The sequence below is a fragment of the Erpetoichthys calabaricus genome, chromosome 4 (genome assembly GCF_900747795.2).
Source record: "Erpetoichthys calabaricus chromosome 4, fErpCal1.3, whole genome shotgun sequence".
Classification (NCBI taxonomy): domain Eukaryota; kingdom Metazoa; phylum Chordata; class Cladistia; order Polypteriformes; family Polypteridae; genus Erpetoichthys; species Erpetoichthys calabaricus.
This window is the reverse complement of record NC_041397.2, coordinates 51,045,500-51,066,473: the sequence shown is the minus strand read 5'-3', so window position 1 is coordinate 51,066,473 and position 20,974 is coordinate 51,045,500. Positions and strand designations below refer to the sequence as shown.

Genomic DNA, 20,974 nt, shown 5'->3' with positions numbered 1-20,974 from the left:
AATAATTTCAGTACAAGCTAATAGTTTATTTATTTTCAAATGTGTCACTTTTACATTTTGTAGCTTCACCATTTTGCAAGTTTATTACTAGAATGTGTTGTTAGGGGCTGTCTTCCAGAAGGCTCTATGGGCCACATCAAGGACACTCCACTCTATAACCCAGCTGTGCTGTGATTGAGGTTCTTGGGATCGAACAGTCAAATACAGCGATTCTCATTTTAGCTTCTGTAACAGTCTTGTGTTTAGACTTCTTCAAGTATGTTTTACTGTTCATTTTTGAATATGGCTTCTCATGTTTAAGGGTGCAACCCTCAAATTACTTAAGTGTGTGTACTCATAGTATTGAATGTCATTTAGTTTTTGACTCCTGTCAGTTCTGCTCTGTACTCCCTTTTTACATACAGTTATACAGTTTTGCAGGTAGTTTGGTTGACAACACATTTTTTGATTTTTTTCGACTCATATCAGTTCATGTTTCAAATTCTTTGTCAATTTTATGTTCACACTTTGTGTTAGTACATTTTTTTTTATAACCGACCTTTGGCTCTTTACTATTTGGCTTTTGACAATTGTTTCTCTTGACTTTCAGTTTTGACACTTGCTACACTCTATTCACCAAACGACTATCTTCTGGTCTGACTACTCTGTCCCTGCAGGTTTTGACTTTCCCTCTTGTTAGCTGGCAATGCAGGAGGATTGGCTGGACCTGTGAAATGAAGTAGCAGTAGCCTTTCCTGTAGTCCTACAGACTATGCAAGTTTTTGGGGGGTTTTTTTCTCCCCTCTTTGCAGTGCATACCACACAGAGAATTTAATCTGGTATGATACTGGATTAATTTCTTTATGGTGCAGCCCTAAAAACATCAGTAAAAAATTTAAGGTAGCTGTGTCTATAAATGTGGTTCAGTTTAGTAGAGTTCATGTGGTATATACTGTACTGTATAGCATTAGGATTTGTGAGAAAGTATCTATCAAATTATTACAGAAAGCACAGACTGGCCAACATTGATAAAACAGTATTTTATTTTATTATTTTTATTATTATTTTAGTATTTTATTTTATCCACGCTGAAGATTTCACAGTTCAAAATTAATTTTATGTCATGTTGTATTCTAATATTTTTATTATGATTTATAAGCTGGATGAATGTATTTTGAGTAAAGCTGGTCATGGTAGATTTCATTTTGGTATCAAAGTTGTTTGCTCCACAAACTGTGACTGCAAAGATTGATGGTATTTAGGAGTGAATATTTAAGAATTGAAGAACGGAGAGAGACTGACAAGTTTCACATGGTGAAACATGAATATGCATGAATAGCATCCTACTCAAACTATTGGTAACAGTTCATGTAATGCCACATTATATATTAGACTAAATTATTGATAATTATACTTTGTAAACTTTATTTTGAATAAGTACATTCCTAAATTCATTTTTCCATATCTCACAGAAAGCATAATCTGTATATTGTTTCCAATGGTGTAATGAGTGGGAACAGGTAATGCTTTTATTTAACTTTTCACTTATAAGCTTGAGCTTTAAATATATACTTATTGTACAGTGAACACCCATATTCTATACTCTCAAGGCCTTCTTTATTAACCTTTTCCTTCCTGTTTTAGATGAATTGTGCCAGTCCATACCTTGAGCCAAAGCATGGGCGTTTGTCCTCCACGGAGACATCACAGTCACATTCATCTCATGAAGAGTTCCGACAAGAGCAGACTGACCGGAGCAGCACCGAATCACCTATTCGCAAGTCAGCCAGCCAGCGGCGATCCTGGCAGGATCTGATAGAGACCCCACTCACAAGTTCTGGTTTGCACTATCTGCAAACGCTGCCTCTGGAAGACTCTGTGTTCTGTGAAACAACTGGAGTAATCTCTCCTGAGCATCGAAGACAGTCTACACTTCCTATCCAGCGTAGCCTTTTGCAGGATCGCTATGGACTTTTCCCTCTGGCTGAGGGGGAAAGACTACAAGCTCTGGGCAGTAATGGGGGAAAACCCCGTAGCTTCACACTGCCACGTGATGGGGGCTTCAGCCATGGCTGCCTAACCCCCTCTGTCAGTGCCTCTGAACACAAGGAGCCTGCTCAGAAAGAGAGCAATAAGCAGGAACCCCAGGGTTCAGGTACGTTGGACTTTATTTACAAACAATAATCAATCATTTATCAAGTACTGTACATTGCTAAGAATAATGCTATAAAGACTTCTAGGAGTTCTTGTGACGTAATAAAATGCTTCATTATGTCAGCAGGACCCAAAGATTGAATTACAACATTGTACACACAGTTCCTATTGAATTTTTAGCTACTAAAATTGAAACTGCTTTTAAAATTAGTCGGTATTTGCCTATGATTGCATTAGTCAAAAAAGCAAGGAATAGAACTTATTTTAAGCTGACAAATATATTTGCCTATTTTGAATCAGTTGTTCTCTTTATATGTTAAACATTATATATATATATGTATAAAAATATAAATAATATATATATATATATAGTATATACAGTATAAGTAAATTATTATGTGTTAAAAATTAAGTTACTGGAGAAAAACAAAACTCCAGTGCAGAACAAATTCTGTGCACGTTTCTGCTGTACTTGAAAATGATTGGCTGTTCCACAGAGTTGCAGACTATTGGCTTGATCAGAATTTAGCCATCAACATGTTTAAACTATGTGTAAACTGTGCGTGCAAATCAATTATGTGGGTTATGCATTATATGTTCATGCTTGAAATTGAAAGGGAATGTTGCAGCACAGGAAAGAGACCAGGGATAAACCACACATTGGCTCAGATTCTGTTGTCTGACTGATTTACAGTGTACAGTGTAAGGATGTTTACAATTTACAACATTTTCTTTGTATTTGATTTGTAACTTTTCTGTGAAAGTAAAAGACAAGCTGCTTCTGTAAAGGCAACCAGGTTGTTTTAAATTGTTAAATTGTGTACATACTATGAGATATTGTTACATTCACTTCAGTTACCCAGCCAGTCACCTCCCCTGTTTTGTCAACCCTGATTGCTGGTAAATATTCTAAATAATGGTCTTGGCTGAAGGGGGAATCTATGCTTTTCTTGGTGCCCACAGTCACAGCTGGTGGCAGCAGAGTGCAAACTTGTTAATCTCTCAGGGTTCATAAATGAGTGCTTTATCAGTTGTGTTGAAAGAACCACGGTTGCCTTGGCAAAGCTGGAAGAAGCACTTACTTGTTACATGTGTACAGAATATATTTGGTCATCGAGAGCCATTACATTTGCATGCCTTACGCATGCAGCAAACAACTTATCTGAATGATTTTATGAGGCAAGTTGTTACTACCAATGCCTTTTTTAATAAGTTGAAGCTTTGCTAGTCATTATTTTAAATTATTATTTATTTGTTGATTTACTTCAATACATGCAGGAGTGTTATATTTGCTTTTTATGTAAGATGATGTAATAGTTAACAATAACCTTTATGCTGAAACTACTGGAAACCATTTCTGAATTATTTTTCCTTTCTTACCATAACCCTTCAAAATTAAATGCATGAACAATTATGTTCATATGTAAAACTACTTGTATTCAAAATAGATTCCAATGTTTTTGTGTATGGCCATTGCAGAGTTTAGTAATAAATATGAACTGCTTCAGTACCATTTAGAGTGGTTTTTGAATGATTGATAGTATGTTTTATTTGTAATTTAGTGATTCATTTCATGATTGATGTTCAGTACTTCATTGCTGACTGATCTTTATTTACTTCGATACTGTAAATGTCGAGTGCTTGCTCTTATGTGTTGCTTTCTCCATTGTCTATACGAACGCTCATGTGTGGGATTTAATTTTTTTGTTTGTTGATACCTGTTGTTTTGAAGAAAACGTGTACTGTGTCAGTTTCCGGAGTGTTGTTTTGAAACTAACAGTCGTTTATTTCTAAAGTTGTGTAAAAAAAATCACATTTTTTATGGCATACCTTATCTTTCACAAATGAACAAATGACTAATGAACTAATACTGTCTGTTTTGTTCATGGTTGTGTTTTGTGGTCCTTGGTTTGTTTGTTTTTTTGTTTTTTTAACTACTTGCTGTCTAGAAAGGACTTGCAATTTGTCATTATTACTGTAGCTGTGTTTTCCAAAATTCTACAGCTACTGGATAGTTTGGGCATTGAGTTTGACATGTACTCAAAAAATTCAACAGTCTGAGTGATGTCCTTTTAAACGTATCACTGTACTTCAAAGCAAAAATATTTCATACAAAACCTCAAAGAAAAATTGGTAATACACAAAAAACAATCTTTTTGATGTTTCTGTTTAAGGCTTTAATCCAAAACTTACATTTGTTTTTGTTTCTATATGTGTTTCTATATTAGCATAGCAGGCTTCAGTGTACATATCTGGTCAGAAAATTGTATGCCTTTCCATTTGCAAATACTTTCTAATCTATTAATCTAAAATGTTAGATCAGAATTGAAGCTGAGTGTCAGGAAGGTCCCACGCTAGCTTATAGGGGATAAAACAGAATCTTGCACTATCTGTTCAGCTATTGAAAACTTAAATTCACATAATGTCAGGCATACAATTTTGGCACGATTTTAAGTCCAAATTGCATTTGCCTACTAATTTCCTGAGCGTTCCTGAATTTCTGTTTTATCGGCCATCATTTCACATGCAGTATGAGAGGGATTGCAATACCCGATGTCATACGATCGAAAGAATTTCTGCCATGCTAAGTATTTCAGTTGGGTGTCTTGTAGTTTGAGCAGTCTCACAAGCTGATTATCTGATGTCGCCTTCAAATGTCCCATAATTCATTGTGCTGCAACTGCAGTACATTTTAGATTGGTATTGCTTTTGTCATGCCTATTTTCTCCTTTTTGATTTCAAAAAGCTAACATAGCTATCATATAGCAACACACATATAACATACAATGACAAACGTATCTTAGGAAATGTTTACTGGAAGCACCCAAAATAAACACACACATCAGTACATTTACATAGATTATGTATCTCCAGTTCTCTCTGTAAGATAGGCAGACCTTTTTGTCCATACCTTCACAATCATCCATATGTCCAGTTTTCTCTTCTTTGTAGTTTCAGAGCACAGAAAAAAGAAGAGTCAGCGACACCTCTCTTATCTTTGTTGACAATTTTAAAGCTTGTGGCCATATTTTGTTTTTTGATGGGTAAAGCTTTACTGCAAGATGTCAATGGGTAAAACTGTCCATCAGGGCCGTGTACATATCCACATGTACCCACATGTTCATATGGTTTGATCACATATATGACAGGTAACTGTATTGTGCAGTGTGTGTAGTCACTTGACAATGATTTCCAAAAATTGCACACAGTATTCCTATATTTGCTTAATTGGAATAGAATTTAACATTAACTTTCTAGGATGGACTCTTACATTTTTGTCTTCTAATTGTTTACTCAGGGGACAGAGACAGTTACTATATTTTACTTCAATAAGAGCCGAAAATCATTCATAAACATTAAATACTGTTTACAAATACTATTTAACTACAAAACAGATTTTCTCATTTCAATTATTTGCACTTTCTCATAGCAAACAAGGTTCATTCACTGGTCTGTCCAGTATGCTGGTTTTGGTCGGCACACATACTCTTCACCACACCTTTGGTGTCTGCAACTGGTTTGATGACGTGAATCGCTACACAAGAATGTTGAAGTTCAATTATAACGGGTTTCTTTTTTTTTAAATAACCGCAAGTAGTTACAATGTGTAGTACAGTCTGATTTATTACACATCATATATTTAAATCAGAAGTTATATTGTGCAGAACACTACAGTTTTCTGAAAATTAATATTTTTATGTTTTTTTTAAATAGAATACTCATAGATCGGTTACTCATTTACAAAGACCATCCCAGTCCCAAGCGATCTGACAACCTTAAGAAATGCCAAGAAGGTACAAGTATGTGAAAAACATGTTTTACTGTACATAAAGAGCACAAGATAGGGTAAAAGCACAAGGAGTTAAAAAAACTTTAACTTATAAACTGAAAACAATTTTTCCTTATTCCTCTCTGGGTCTTCCTGCACACCGAATGCATAGTGAAGAGGCAGTCCAAGTTGCTAGTGCCACTAAAGTACCATTCGCTATACCTCCCATCACAGCCTTCGGCCTCTCTTCTCTCAGATAATTGAGACCGTGTCCAGTTCACCTCCCTACCACATCATCACTGGGTTACTAACCAGAAGTTCCAGCATCAGATCACTTCTCAATAACATTAAATCACTTAAAGAGTCAGGAATGTCCTCTTGAAGCCCTGAGGCCTTTAACCTAAAACTCTTTCTGGAACCCCAGGTTTACCCAAAACATTAATGTACCCCTGTTGTCAATTAATGCAGCCAGATAACATGCAGGCAAAATCCACTTATACCTCAAAGGAACCTGTTTAAACTACCCAGTGCTGGAGAAATTTTGTAAACTTAAACTTTGACCCATGTTCTCATTCTCGTTCCTCTTTTTTAATATCAGGGCCTTGTTCAACCCTACTCTTGTCATGCAGCACCCATATCTGTCAGCAGTTCAAACTCCTGCCAGACCACCTGTTATGCAATTTTATACTCTGCCTTTATTGCCTTTGGAAAGTTCTACTCCCTTAAAAATCAAAGGAATTTGAATTCTTTATCAAAGAATCAAAAACCAAACGCCTGATGATGCTAGAGCTAAAATTGTTAGGGGAAGATAATATGGGTAGACAAAACCCAAAATGGAAGAGAAGACTTACAGTATAGCACCAAGTGTTTTCAGTGCACATACAGTATCATTATTTAATGTAAGGGTGGATTTGTGGAAAATTACTTTGGCATGGAAGAACACTTTAGAATATAAAGACTGCCATGGAAAAGTAACAGTGCATACATGGCAGTGCCAACTACTGGGTCGTCATATAAACCATAAAGCCATCTTTAGAGGTTTGCAGATTTCTTTTGTTGCCATTTACAATAAGAAGGCTAAATAAGAGCAAGTTCAGCCTCAAGTATTTCAACATGTTGGATCTTTTATTTACATGTATGCATTTCCTTTATTCCTCATCCATCCCCAAAAGAAGGTCTGCTTTAGTTTCCAGGGCTGTGTGAGAAAGCAAAGATTCTTTCATGCTTAACTCTGCCCAGTCCACCAGATAGAGCAGTTGACCTAAGTGCACAATTATGTGATCACAATGTGCCAGGAATTGAGCAGCAGCCTTCGGTACATATTGTACTCTGTTGCTCCTTATAGAATGATGACCAATGAAGAGCAATAACAGTAGCAAAGGTGAGAGCTGTACAGTGAGTCTGATACTGTACATTATAAGGTTAGAAAAGGGCAGAAGACTATTGGTCTTCATTTTGTATACTGTAGCAACCTTTCCATGCAATGACAAATAAAATATAAATTGAAAAAGTATTATGGAGTAGACTGCAATAGTAATGAAGCAAATGTGAATTCCTGTGAAATTTTCTATATTTTGAGTAGGATGTTCTATCATTTTAAGATGTTTTGAATTGCACAATCTGATAATATCTCAAAATGCTTGATTTTAAGATGTACGGGAATGGATTTCAGATAGCACAAAATTTATTTAAGATATGTTAAAGTGCATAGAGTTTTCTAAATTTCAAAATATCCTGAAATGTAATCAGAATGTCTTAAAATAAATTTTAGATACCTTCACATTGATCTGTGTTAAAAAATATGTAAAATACTTTTTTTAGGTATCTCAAATTCATTCCATGATATCTTAAAATGTGTTTCCTTCCTTGTTGAGATTTATTAAAATATATTATGTACTATGTTAAATGTAATGTCTTTCAAAAGGCAGGAAGTTATGTTAGCTACAATACAACTAAAGACCTGTCAAACGTGTTCCCATATATCTCAAAGTTTCAGAATATAGGAAGTACTATTGAAAATGTAAAACTTCATAGAAAATAATTTTAAGATATCTCAAAACCAATGAGGGAGGTCAGTGTGAGATGTCTCAAAATGTATTTCCAATGTCTTAACATACTGAGGAACTTATTTTCAGATATCTTGAAATGAGTTTATCTGAAAAGATGATTTTTTTTAAATTTATCTTTAATAAGTGATCAAGTGTCTTGAGATGACCCAAGTGAGTATATATAATGTTGTAGTCAACTAAAAGTAAAAAATTAATAATAGCACATTTTCAGAATGTAAATGTTAGGTTTTTATTTTTATTTTTACATTGACTTTGTTTATCCACTTGTTTTTCTAAGGTCTGTATTTTAAACCACGTAGGTTCAGATCTGAAATGTTATATTGTTTCATATTTTATATTGGTAACACTTTACATTAAGTGTCCATAATTACACTGTAATGATTTTGTAATTACCTGTAAAGTACAGTGTAACTACAAGTTATTACTCTGTACTTACTGTGTAATACAAAGTAACGCTATAGTTAATTACTCAGTTGTCATTGTTATTCCACAGTTTATATAATTACAATGTAACAATTTGTCACTGATCCAAAAACAAGTGTACTTACATAGTTACATTGTATCTGTACTTTCAAAATGTAATAACAACTATGTAATCGTAGTTGTAGTTACATACCCTGATGTTTTTATTACATTTTGAAAGTACAGATACAATGTAACTATGTAAGTACACTTGTTTTTGGATCAGTGACAAATTGTTACATTGTAATTATATAAACTGTGGAATAACAATGACAACTGAGTAATTAACTATAGCGTTACTTTGTATTACACAGTTATATTTTTATATAGTACTTTATATACAGTTTGGTGTTTATTGTATGAATTGACTAGGCATTCACAGCACCCCTATCAATGCATACTGCCATGGTTTTATAATTAGCCACATGAATTCATTAGAAATTTGAATTATTTTTATTTGCTAGTCCTTGTCAACCTGCACAGGTCTAAAAAGCCTGTCCTACTGTAAATAACAATGGAATTTCCAACATGCAAAGGTACTGAAATTGGATGAAAGTCTGGAAGTTTTGTTAAAGTAACTGAAAAAGTGAAGGTTACTTCCATTATACCAAAAAATTGAAATAGGATTGAAGGTATCAAGAAATCATTCATCCCAGGCCTTCATTAGTTGTCATTATTAAAATGGACAAAACCAAATAGAATGTATTTGATAATATTAAGAGGCATGAAGAAACTGGGTTGAAGTATCAACAGTGAAGAGCGTTGACTCTTTAATCACAGCTTTTAGGTATATTATAAATGTGTGTTTTAAAATTGTGAAAATTAAAGAAAAATTTAGTTACATTATATCTAAAATTGGTATTCAACAACATCATGCATCTGTCCAATCTATTTTCTTACCTGTTGATCTAACTCAGGCTTGTGGGAAGCTGGTGCCAAAAACGGAAGCACTGGATGCCAGATGGAAACCAGCCTTGAACAAGAGTACCTGTACATTGCAGGGCAAGCTCAAGTATATACCCACACTCGTATTTGGGGTCTTCAAATGACCTGAGGTAGACATCCACCCAGACTAAAGCTCTAGAATGGAATTCAAATCCAGGACTGAAATTGTATTCAGCACCACTAACTATGGTGCCACCCTCTGCCATGTCAGAGTAACACAAGTCCCAAATGAGCATGAATTACTTCTCAGAAAAAAGAAAAAAAATGTACATGAAGAAAATGTACAGACATTATTTGAACCCTGTCTCTGCACTTTAACTCTTTGGTGCTGACTGAGGAAAGAGTATTCATGTGTGTGTGTGTGTGTGTGTGTGTTTTTTTTTAAATATATCAGTTTTATCTAAGAAAAACAATACTGTACTATGATTTCTGGTGAAACTTTGATAATGTATCACTGACCATAGTGAAACCTGAACACAGTCAGGATTGTTGTGAGATTCGTGCAGTACTTTTGACATTACTTTCAATTACTTTATGTGCTTTGCTACTATGTTCTATGTGTAAAAGCTGCTGTCATACTTTCATTTCTTATTACATGGTTGAACAGTTTTTGGTCAACTTAAATTACACATGATTGACCTACATCCACTCTTGACAACGCCTTTTTGCTCTGTCATGTTTCATTATTTTACCTGCTTTGATTAAAACTTTCTATGACTCATTTGCATCCAGTCTGAATATGAGTGCATTTTTGAGAATGTTTTACAGAATTGACACCTTTTTATGTCAAAACTGTGGGAGAAATAGTGATTAAAATAATGACACTCTTCAACATGTTGAAAGGGATAGGGCCATCTTCCTTACCTGTAAATAGTGCAAAGAAGTGCACATTAATAAGAAGAGCGAGATCACCCAATTGAAAATGAAAATAGTCTTTCATGCTGTACCTGCAGCTTGCAAGTTGTTTTGTCTCGGTAGAGTAATATATATTGCTCTACTTTCCCCTATTGTATTATTAATACAGTATGTAGCCTTAGAATGCCTAATCTCACAGACTTACCACTGTTTATAAGGTATTATAGTATACTAGCAAAATACCCGCGCTTCGCAGCGGAGAAGTAGTGTGTTAAAGAGGTTATGAAAAAGAAAAGGAAACATTTTAAAAATAACGTAACATGATTGTCAATGTAATTGTGTTGTCATTGTTATGAGTGTTGCTGTCATACACACACACACACACACACATAAACATATATATACATGTACATATATACATATATACACATATCTACATATACACATATCTACATATACACATATATACATATAAACATATATATATATATATATATATATATATATATATATATATATATATATATATACATATACACATCCACATATATATACATATATATATATATACATATCAACATATATATACACATACATATACACACATACATACACACACACATATACACATATACATATATACATATACACATACATATATATATATACACACATACATACATACATACATACACACACACACACATATATATATATATATATATATATATATATATATATATATATATATATACACACACACACAGACATATATATACATATCTACATATATATACACATATATATATACATATCTACATATATATATATCATATATATATATAAATTATGTCTATCTGTAATAAAGCTAAATTTGTAACAAATTAGACACTTTTACTCATTCCCGTGGTCAGTGTGGCCTATATATAGATCTATATGTTAGAGATCTGATGTTTGCATCACACAGATTTGACAAAACAGTAAGCAAGTTTGAAAATGGATAGATGTGGGGATGAAAGGACAAAACTAATGTCAATATTTTTAAGACATACAGTATGTATGTTTTTGTAGTAATTTTGATCACATCTCCCTTTTGTCAATTTGTGTATTCTCCCTATTTAGTTAAAGATCTGGGTTAGATTTAATTTATTCAGCAATCATTTACAAGAGCTCCTGGAGATATTCACCATCTGGGAGTGTGTTCATTTAGTTCTTTCACCCATCCATACTTGGTGATTTTAACAGATGCCGTTTAAAATTCATTTTTTTTTCCTTGATGAGCAAAATGTCTTATGTCATGCATATACTTCAAAAATGATTTATTTCTATTATGCTAACATTGAGATGATATAAGCAAACTGTAAAGCACCTGTAAAAGAGCTTCTTACTATCATGTAATATTAGACTTAAACCTGAAACAAATTTAATGTGGCGTAGTTGCACAGAATGGAATTCCAGATGTAATGAGTGTACCGACCTAAAAGACCACATCAATGTAAAGACCAGCTCTGTTTGTTTCAGTGATTTGGAAGTGATACTGTGTCTGCAAAGCTTGTTTTAAGTTTGTATTATTATGAAGTCTTGTGATCAATTTCTAATGTCATCAATCTTATCAGAGAAGTGGGGGCTATTAAAGAACCCCAGGGTTACAATATACAATATGGGTATACATTAGCAGTGCAGGTTCATCTCTATTCTGGCAGCATTGGGTCCAAGGCAAGGATAAATTAAATTCTAACAATAAATGTAATAATAAAATGACCTCTACCAAGAGTACTTTTAAGTGCGAAGCAGAGTTGACTTTATATAACAAGCATTCCACTGGATCAGACACAGGTAACCATGTGTAAGGTCAAAGGTAGATGGTCTTGTGCCATCACAATAAACACAAGTGTTGCTGGGATGTTTTGTATTCCTCATCACTCCATATTTATACTTATGATGTGACATTCTGTCAGGCAAACCCATTTCACTAATGCAGAATGATTTGAATAAATCTGTGACTCAGATGATTTAGAAAACATCTATCTAGAGTAAAGGAGCAATATTTAAAGATAACTATGTATTTTAAACTACATCTACTACTAATATTATTTAGCAAGTAGTTTTTTGGTAATATGTGAAATAAATTCACCCACTTGCATTATCAATATATTGTGCATATATGAGTACAGCATTTTTTGACTACTTGCTGTTCCTTCCTGAGCTCCAAACATAGGACCTCATATTGTTCAGGCCAATGTAGCCCCATGAGCTGTGGCCTAAGAACGCCTCTGTTGAGGTTAGAGCGGTGAAAGTCACTGCATTGCCCCTAGCGTATGAGAAATTCAGGAAACAAGCATTAACTAGCTAAATAAACTGTTACAATGATGCATACACATAGTATGCATTTAAAACATGGATTTACTTTCTATAGTTTACTTTATATAGTTTCACAGAAGATTTTCTTTCATGTATTAAATAGTTGCATTTTTACCAGCTGTCCACATCAGTAGTGTAATGTCAGTTTTGGACATCATCATTGTTCATGTCTACCAAAACCTGTCAACTACCATATGCCACTCCTCATGCCTCACTTTCCCTTTCTCATTTGCCACCTTCACTCATTACTTCTCATTCTTTACTTCTCAGTTTGTATTCACAGCTTTCCCCTTTGTCACTTATCAGTTCTCAGATTTTATTACTTTTTTTTTTTTTTAAACATAATCAATATTTAGCAGAGAAGGGGAAATAGACCAATCTGGTGTATAATTTAAAATTATAAATGAACATGTTTTCATGCAGCATATGTAAATCAATTTTATAATTATATTTTTGATGTAATAGTCCATAAAATAAAATGTAATTGAAACAAAAAGTAAAATATGAATGAAATCTGTTCTCCCCATTTAAATCAAGTTTTGGGAATGAAAATTCTTCTTAACAAATTAAGTGTGTAGAGAAAACACTTGAGAAACAAAGTGCAAGTTGCTGAAGTGCGTTGAATAGAATAAAATATAGAAGGAGTTACTGGAAATAGGGAAAGATTACATTGGAAAGCTTTCAAAGAAAAAAAAAATATAAAGCTCTCACAAGAGCTTTAAGTATTTGAAAATATCTTATGTAAATAATAATTGAAACTGCCCTGACCATTAGGTGGTGAGTATAGTGCAAGAATTTCTTTAGAACTCAGTTGTTTTTATTGATAGTTACTTTTATGTTCGCTTTTTTCAAGTTATGATTGGTTTTGTTTATGAAATGTAATATAAAAAATTAATGATGATTGAGATGTGATAAATGAGAAATGCTGAAATGATTAATGGGTATGTAGTACTGCCATTGCTCAATGAGTGGAGAAGTAAAATTGACAAAGTTCTAAAATGGACATGATGCAGATGTATGTTTGGGTTTCAGAATCACCACCTGTGATGATGTGGGTTCGCTCCATGCTCCCATCAGACTTCTGGGAGCTCTTGAACCCGACACCGTTGGTAATGTCACCGATGAGCTGGACAGTGAGGCACAAACAATGAAGCAAGGGGATGGTGCAAAAAGTGCAAAGTGCTTTTATTAAAAATAGCAACAACTAAATAAAGTGTCCAAATTAAATAAAGTGCAGTGTCTCTCAGATCTTCAAATAACTAATCCAATAAAAACAAGGTGAAATCGTGGAGGTTAAAATCCAATAAATACATCCTTTTAAAAACAATGAGGTTAAAATAACGGCTGGAAGCAGTCTTTCTTTAAAAAATCCGGTGCATACTTCTTTAACCCAGCTACTCCCCTGCTTCTCCCTTCCAGGCCCCGCAACAGGGGAGTTGCCCTACCAGCATATGCAGCTCCTTCAACACGAGTCCAGTAGCCCGCCAATCCCTGGCTACGTCAGGCTCCAGCTGAACCGAGACTTGGGTTTCTTCCCCCAGCGGCCAGGGCGCTCATGCTGGGGCACAACACGGCCAAAGCCTCCTCGACTCCCGCCTATCGTTAACGGCGAGTCGACTCCACTCTTGGTCACTTCATTTACTCCCAATTACACAGCTGGAGCGACCGCTTCAATCTGCCCCCTCTGAGAGTTGGCCACACTCCTCCAGGGCTCGCCTACCAGCTGCCTGCCTTTGCTCAAGCGAGCCTGCTGTCAGTCAGTCACTTGCTCGCTCGCTCACACCGGCTCCCCACTTCTTCAGCCTTCTTCTCCTTTAACCTCCCGTTCTTTCTCACCCTGTTCCTAGCCGCCTCGTGCTTCTATTTATCATGGGGATGTGGATCAGGTGTGGCAATCAGCAGCTCCCAGCAACAATTACAGATGCGGACAACTCCTCACCTGTATACTTAAGCGGGGACCGTCCGCTTCACGAATTCCCCTGGGAACCACTTCAGGCCACACTACCACGCCCCCTCTCTAAGCCGTGATTATTTATTTAAAAGTGGCCTTTTTGACGTGAGCTGTGGACCCGCTACACCACATCACCTGGCTGGAAAAAAAATTGTGCTTTTGTTTTTAAGAAGATCTATGGTGGGATATACTTCTCATTAGCTTGCTCATATATTAATTTATCCACTATTTGTTATATGTTGTTTTCAGCCTTTTTGAAAAAAGTTGATTCTGCCTTGAGTACATTTTAATGTTGCCAGATTTGATCCTCTATTCTGTATTTAATGTTGGCATTGCTGATTATGGTTCCTTGAGCCCTCTGAAAGGAAAAACCGCATAAAGTATCCCCTCCCTACTCCTGAAACTAATCTAAAAAGCAATTACTACTTTCTCTTTAGAAGACTGCATCAACGGCATTCCGAACCACATGCTTACACAATCTATGACGAGGACTCTCCTTTATTTTTATAATAAAATGGACAAGGGTATTCCTAAGGAGAGGCAGAGTTTATATTAGAAATATCAAAAAAAAAAAACTCTGAAAATTATGTAAAACTAATAAGACAGTAATGATGCAATAAATAGAGAATTTTTGTTTTATTCTTGCCCTACCACTGCTTTGAAATAGTGTTGTACAAATAGAATGTATGTAATCCAAATAGTGGCAGCAAAATTAAAAATATTTTTTCTGGTAAATGTATGACCAGAATCAACAACACGCAGTCATTATTTTGTTGTACTCCCAGACAAAGATGGACCGTTTGGTTAGTGGCTCCTTAATTACTTCAGAATGAGTAGAATGCTTTGTGTAACTGGCTTCTCAGCAGAACTTGGCTAGCACCAGTCATGGCTATTAGTCAATAACAGTATGAGTTATGAAATGAGTAATTCAGACCATAGTGTAAATAAAACTTAGCAGTAGTTTCCCTGAACTAATGCTAGCAAAATCACTGAAGAACCCTATGCTTGGAGCAACCTGCCTTGCTGCCATTACATCAGCTAAACAACAACAACAACATTTATTTGTATAGCACATTTTCATACAAAAAGTAGCTCAAAGTGCTTTAAATAATGAAGAAAAGAAAAATAACAGACAAAATACAAAATTAAAATAAGACAACATTAGTTAACATAGAAAAGGAGTAAGGTCCGATGGCCAGGGTGGACAGAAAAAAACAAAAAAAACTCCAGAAGGCTGGAGAAAAAAATAAAATCTGTAGGGGTTCCAGGCCACGAGACCACCCAGTCCCCTCTGGGCATTCTACCTAACATAAATGAAATAGTCCTCTTTGTAGTTAGGGTTCTCATGGAGTCACTTGATGCTGATGGTCATACAGACTTCTGGCTTTTAATCCATCCATCATTGTTGGAACATCATGGTGCTTTGGGTAGATGGTGGTGGCGCAAGCAACCACCAACAGGACACCGGAAAAGGAAACAGAAGAGAGAGTAGGGGTTAGTACAGATTTTGAATGAATAGTTATTATAATGAATTGGATATACAGAGTGTCAGGATTAAATTACAGTGAAGTTATGAGAAGGCCATGTTAAAATAATGTGTTTTCAGCAGTTTTTTGAAGTGCTCCACTGTATTAGCCTGGCAAATTCCTACTGGCAGGCTATTCCAGATTTTAGGTGCATAGCAGCAGAAGGCCGCCTCACCACTTCTTTTAAGTTTGGCTCTTGGAATTCTAAGGAGACACTCAGTTGAGGATCTGAGGTTGCGATTTGGAATAAAAGGTGTCAGACATTCCGATATATAAGATAAAAGATATTAAAATAAAACATTGAGGCTCACAAGAATCCAAACAATATTTCTTCAAGATCACATAAAAAAATTCCATCCACCACTTAAACCTCCTAATATCAGTCTTAAAAGGGTGCTTCTGAGGAACTAGTTTTGTCTCCCTCAGATGTGGTTTGCTAATGAGTTATGACTTCTGGTCAGCCTTTTTCTTATATAGAGGAAGGGATGGGATTTCCAAAGCTGAAGAGTAATTGACATTAGAGAGCCTTCTGGGTTTTTCCTCTGTTGTATGGGTGAATTGAAAAAAGTCATTAACAACTGTGTCACACCACAGTCTGTCGTCCCCATTCCTACAATGTGTAGAACACTCAAAACATTCCTTATCTTGCATGCCTGACACAGGATTATTGGCAGATCAAAAGTTCTGAGGGATTGTGTGATAAATAATCTGTGCAGAATAACAATAACAAAAGTCCCACAAAGACCTCTTCTCCACATCATACCATTTCACCCTCCCACCTCCCAATGAAGAATCCAGGAAATACAATAACTGGTAATATAAACTAATGCAATGATTAGAGTTTGCCATGACTACTGCAAGGTTTGTCCAAGCTGTAAGAAGCCTTTTTAGAGGTGAGTAGATCTGCCATTGCAAATGCTGCTTTAGAAAGAAGTGCAAGGTAAGTTTTTTTTTTAGAATTACTATATATACCAAATGTAGAAGTTTAGTCTTGTCTGTTAGAATTGCATCCTGTTTTCTGATGATGCGGATATGTAGTCTGTCCATTTCGGGGCAGAATATTTGCTGTGTTCAGTTCTTCCTGCATTCTAAAAGGAGACACGGGAGTCTTCTGCCTCTGTCAAGAATGACCAGTGCCTTAAGTACTGTCAAAGTTGACCTGTTTCGTTCAAATAAATGTGTTCTTGTAAAGAACATGTATAAGTGAGGCACACCATGTACTATTATATCTTTTATAAAAGGTTCTCTATAGGTGATCCACATGCCTAATGGACCCCCTATATAGTTTGGAAAAGAAACTGTCAGCAATGCACAAATAGCACTCAATACCTAAGGGATACATATTTAGGAAAACTTTTATATACAAGGAAGGAAACAAAATGGTCCACATTATACCATGGGTTGTGGCTTGTGATGAGCAGAACAGTCAAGCTTCATTTCACATACAGTTTCATTAGATTGCCACTAAAATTCATTTTGCAAGTGATTTTGCAATTGTGAAACATGGAACTAACTAAAATTAGATTTCTAAGAAGAATCCAAGATTTCAGATTAGAGTTAAAAATCAATATATAGTTGAAAAGTGATGTTCAGATTTTTATCTTTTTCATTTTTAAAGTGTTTTTCTGGTCACTTGTTTGTTCCTAATTGTTGAATTTTGAATGAATCTGTTTTTGTGGTCTTGGTTATAAATAAGAAAAAAGTATTACAAATAGTTACCTAAAGATAGAAACAAGCCCCAAAATGTCAAAGAGTATATCCATTGTTTCCATTGAGGAATGTTAGTCTGTTCTTTCTTATCAAACTGCTTATACTGCTCTGGGATTATTAGCCATCTTACATGAAAAGCCCCCTTTTAGATGTAATTCTTTTGGGCCATCGTCTGGATTTTGAATTCATTCCCTCAATGAATAATATGATGTTCACATCCACAAACAGGATGGCAGCTCCAATCTGTGACAATCCCTGGCAGTAAAGATAAGGTTATTTTGGTGAAAGACTCATCTCTTTGTTGACCATTTCTTTTCGGTATTTTTTTGGTAATTTTTTGCAAACCTAAACACAAGAAGCAATATTTTTTATTAAGAGCAAATGTTTTATAGTGGCTCCCCAAGCACAAATGGCAATGTAATAAGGTAGATGTGTTGTAATGAACAGTAAAGTTTATGCTCAGAAATGAAGAAAAATCAACTTTGTTAAAGGACTGCATAAATAATGCTCTTGTACCAGCTGTTTAACTTTGTCGCTGTGCATTTGTAATATTTAGCATTTTGTAACAATTTGTCTTCAATGTGTTTAGATAATGACTTTGAATTGGATTTTTAAAAGAAGGAAACATCTTTATATTTGTGTATATACAGTATGTATATGTATGTCTGGGTTCCTCCCTGTGTGGATAGCGCTTTATAAATGTAATGAACTATTATTATTATTATTATTTATATATACTGTGTGATATATATATATATATACAGTGCATCCGGAAAGTATTCACAGCACATCACTTTTTCCACATTTTGTTATGTTACAGCCTTATTCCAAAATGGATTAAATTCATTTTTTTCCTTAGAATTCTACACACAACACCCCATAATGACAACGTGAAAAAAGTTTCCTTGAGGTTCTTGCAAATTTATTAAAAATAAAAAAATTGAGAAAGCACATGTTCGTTCGTAAGTATTCACAGCCTTTGCCATGAAGCTCAAAATTGAGCTCAGGTGCATCCTGTTTCCCCTGATCATCCTTGAGATGTTTCTGCAGCTTCATTGGAGTCCACCTGTGGTAAATTCAGTTGACTTTACATGATTAGGTAAGGCACACACCTGTCTATATAAGGTCCCACAGTTGACAGTTCACATCAGAGCACAAACCAAGCATGAAGTCAAAGGAATTGTCTGTAGACCTCCGAGACAGGATTGTCTCGAGGCACATATCTGGGGAAGGTTACAGAAAAATTTCTGCTGCTTTGAAGGTCCCAATGAGCACAGTGGCCTCCATCATCCGTAAGTGGAAGAAGTTCGAAACCACCAGGACTCTTGCTAGAGATGGCTGGCCATCTAAACTGAGCGATCGGGGGAGAAGGGCCTTAGTCAGGGAGGTGACCAAGAACCCGATGGTCACTCTGTCAGAGCTCCAGAGGTCCTCTGTGGAGAGAGGAGAACCTTCCAGAAGGACAACCATCTCTGCAGCAATCCACCAATCAGGCCTGTATGGTAGAGTGGCCAAACGGAAGCCACTCCTTAGTAAAAGGCACATGGCAGCCCGCCTGGAGTTTGCCAAAAGGCACCTGAAGGACTCTCAGACCATGAGAAAGAAAATTCTCTGGTCTGATGAGACAAAGATTGAACTCTTTGGTGTGAATGCCAGGCGTCACGTTTGGAGGAAACCAGGCACCGCTCATCACCAGGCCAATACCATCTCTGCAGTGAAGCATCATACCATCATCATCATACCTCCTACAACAGCTGTGTAGGAGGCTTAAAACTGGGTGAGGAACAGCCAAACTCTGCTACCAAGGTGAGGTTGTGGAAGACAGTTTCATGTCATGGCAAGATTGAGCACAGCAACAAGACACAAGGTAGTTCTACTGCATCAGCAAGGTCTCTCCCAGACAGAGATTTCAAAGCAGACTGGGGTTTCAAGATGTGCTGTTCAAGCTCTTTTGAAGAAGCACAAAGAAACGGGCAACGCTGAGGATCGTAGATGCAGTGGTCGGCCAAGGAAACTTAGTGTAGCAGATGAAAGGCACATCAAGCTTATTACCCTTCGAAATCAGAAGATGTCCAGCAGTGCCATCAGCTAAGAACTGGCAGAAACCAGTGGGACCCAGGTACACCCATCTACTGTCCGGAGAAGTCTGGCCAGAAGTGGTCTTCATGGAAGAGTTGCAGCCAAAAAGCCACACCTCTGTTGTGGAAACAAGGCCAAGCGACTCAAGTATGCACGAAAACATAGGAACTGGGGTGCAGAAAAATGGCAGCAGGTGCTCTGGAAAGTCAAAATTTGAAATATTTGGCTGTAGCAGAAGGCAGTTTGTTCGTCGAAGGGCTGGAGAGCAGTACAATAATGAGTGTCTGCAGGCAACAGTGAAGCATGGCGGAGGTTCCTTGAACGTTTGGGGCTGCGTTTCTGCAAATGGAGTTGGAGATTTCGTCAGGATTAATGGTGTTCTCAATGCTGAGAAATACAGGCAGATACTTATCCATCATGCAATACCATCAGGGAGGCGTATGATTGGCCCCAAATTTATTCTGCAGCAGGACAACGACCCCAAACATACAGCAAAAGTCATTAAGAACTATCTTCAGCGTAAAGAAGAACAAGAAGTACTGGAAGTGATGGTATGGCCCCCACAGAGCCCTGATCTCAACATCATCGAGTGTATCTGGGATTACATGAAGAGACAGAAGGATGTGAGGAAGCCTACATCCACAGAAGATCAGTGGTTAGTTCTCCAAGATGTTTGGAACAACCTACCAGCCGAGATCCTTCAAAAACTGTGTACAAGTGTACCTAGAAGAATTGATGCTGTTTTGAAGGCAAAGGGTGGTCACACCAAAACTGATTTGATTTAGAATTCTCTTTTGTTCATTCACTGCATTTTATTGATTGATGAAAATAAATGATTAACTCTTCCATTTTTGAAAGCATTCTTTGTTTACAACATTTTTTCACACCTGCCTAAAACTTTTGCATAGTACTGTGTATGTATATATATATATCTATATATATATATATATATATATATATATATATATATATATACACGTGTGTGTGTATGTATGTATGTATATTGTAGAAAATAGCGCCCGACCCGGCACAGAAGGACACAGAGGCACGTATAAAACAAGGACTTTTTTATTTTCTTCTTCACCCGTGGGCGCACGTCTTCCCCGTGACTCAC

At 36.0% G+C, this 20,974-nt stretch overlaps 1 protein-coding gene across 8 annotated transcripts in view; it reads left to right on the top strand.

Annotated features, from left to right (window-relative positions):
- The window catches only part of cnksr2a (connector enhancer of kinase suppressor of Ras 2a), a 676,696-nt gene that overhangs the window by 538,522 nt on the left and 117,200 nt on the right, over window positions 1–20,974 (top strand). For all 8 annotated transcript variants that reach the window (XM_051926925.1, XM_028799452.2, XM_028799451.2 and 5 more), the window contains one exon: window positions 1,624–2,134. In XM_051926925.1, coding sequence (XP_051782885.1) covers window positions 1,624–2,134 — 511 coding nt within the window. The remainder of the gene's footprint in view (window positions 1–1,623; window positions 2,135–20,974) is intronic.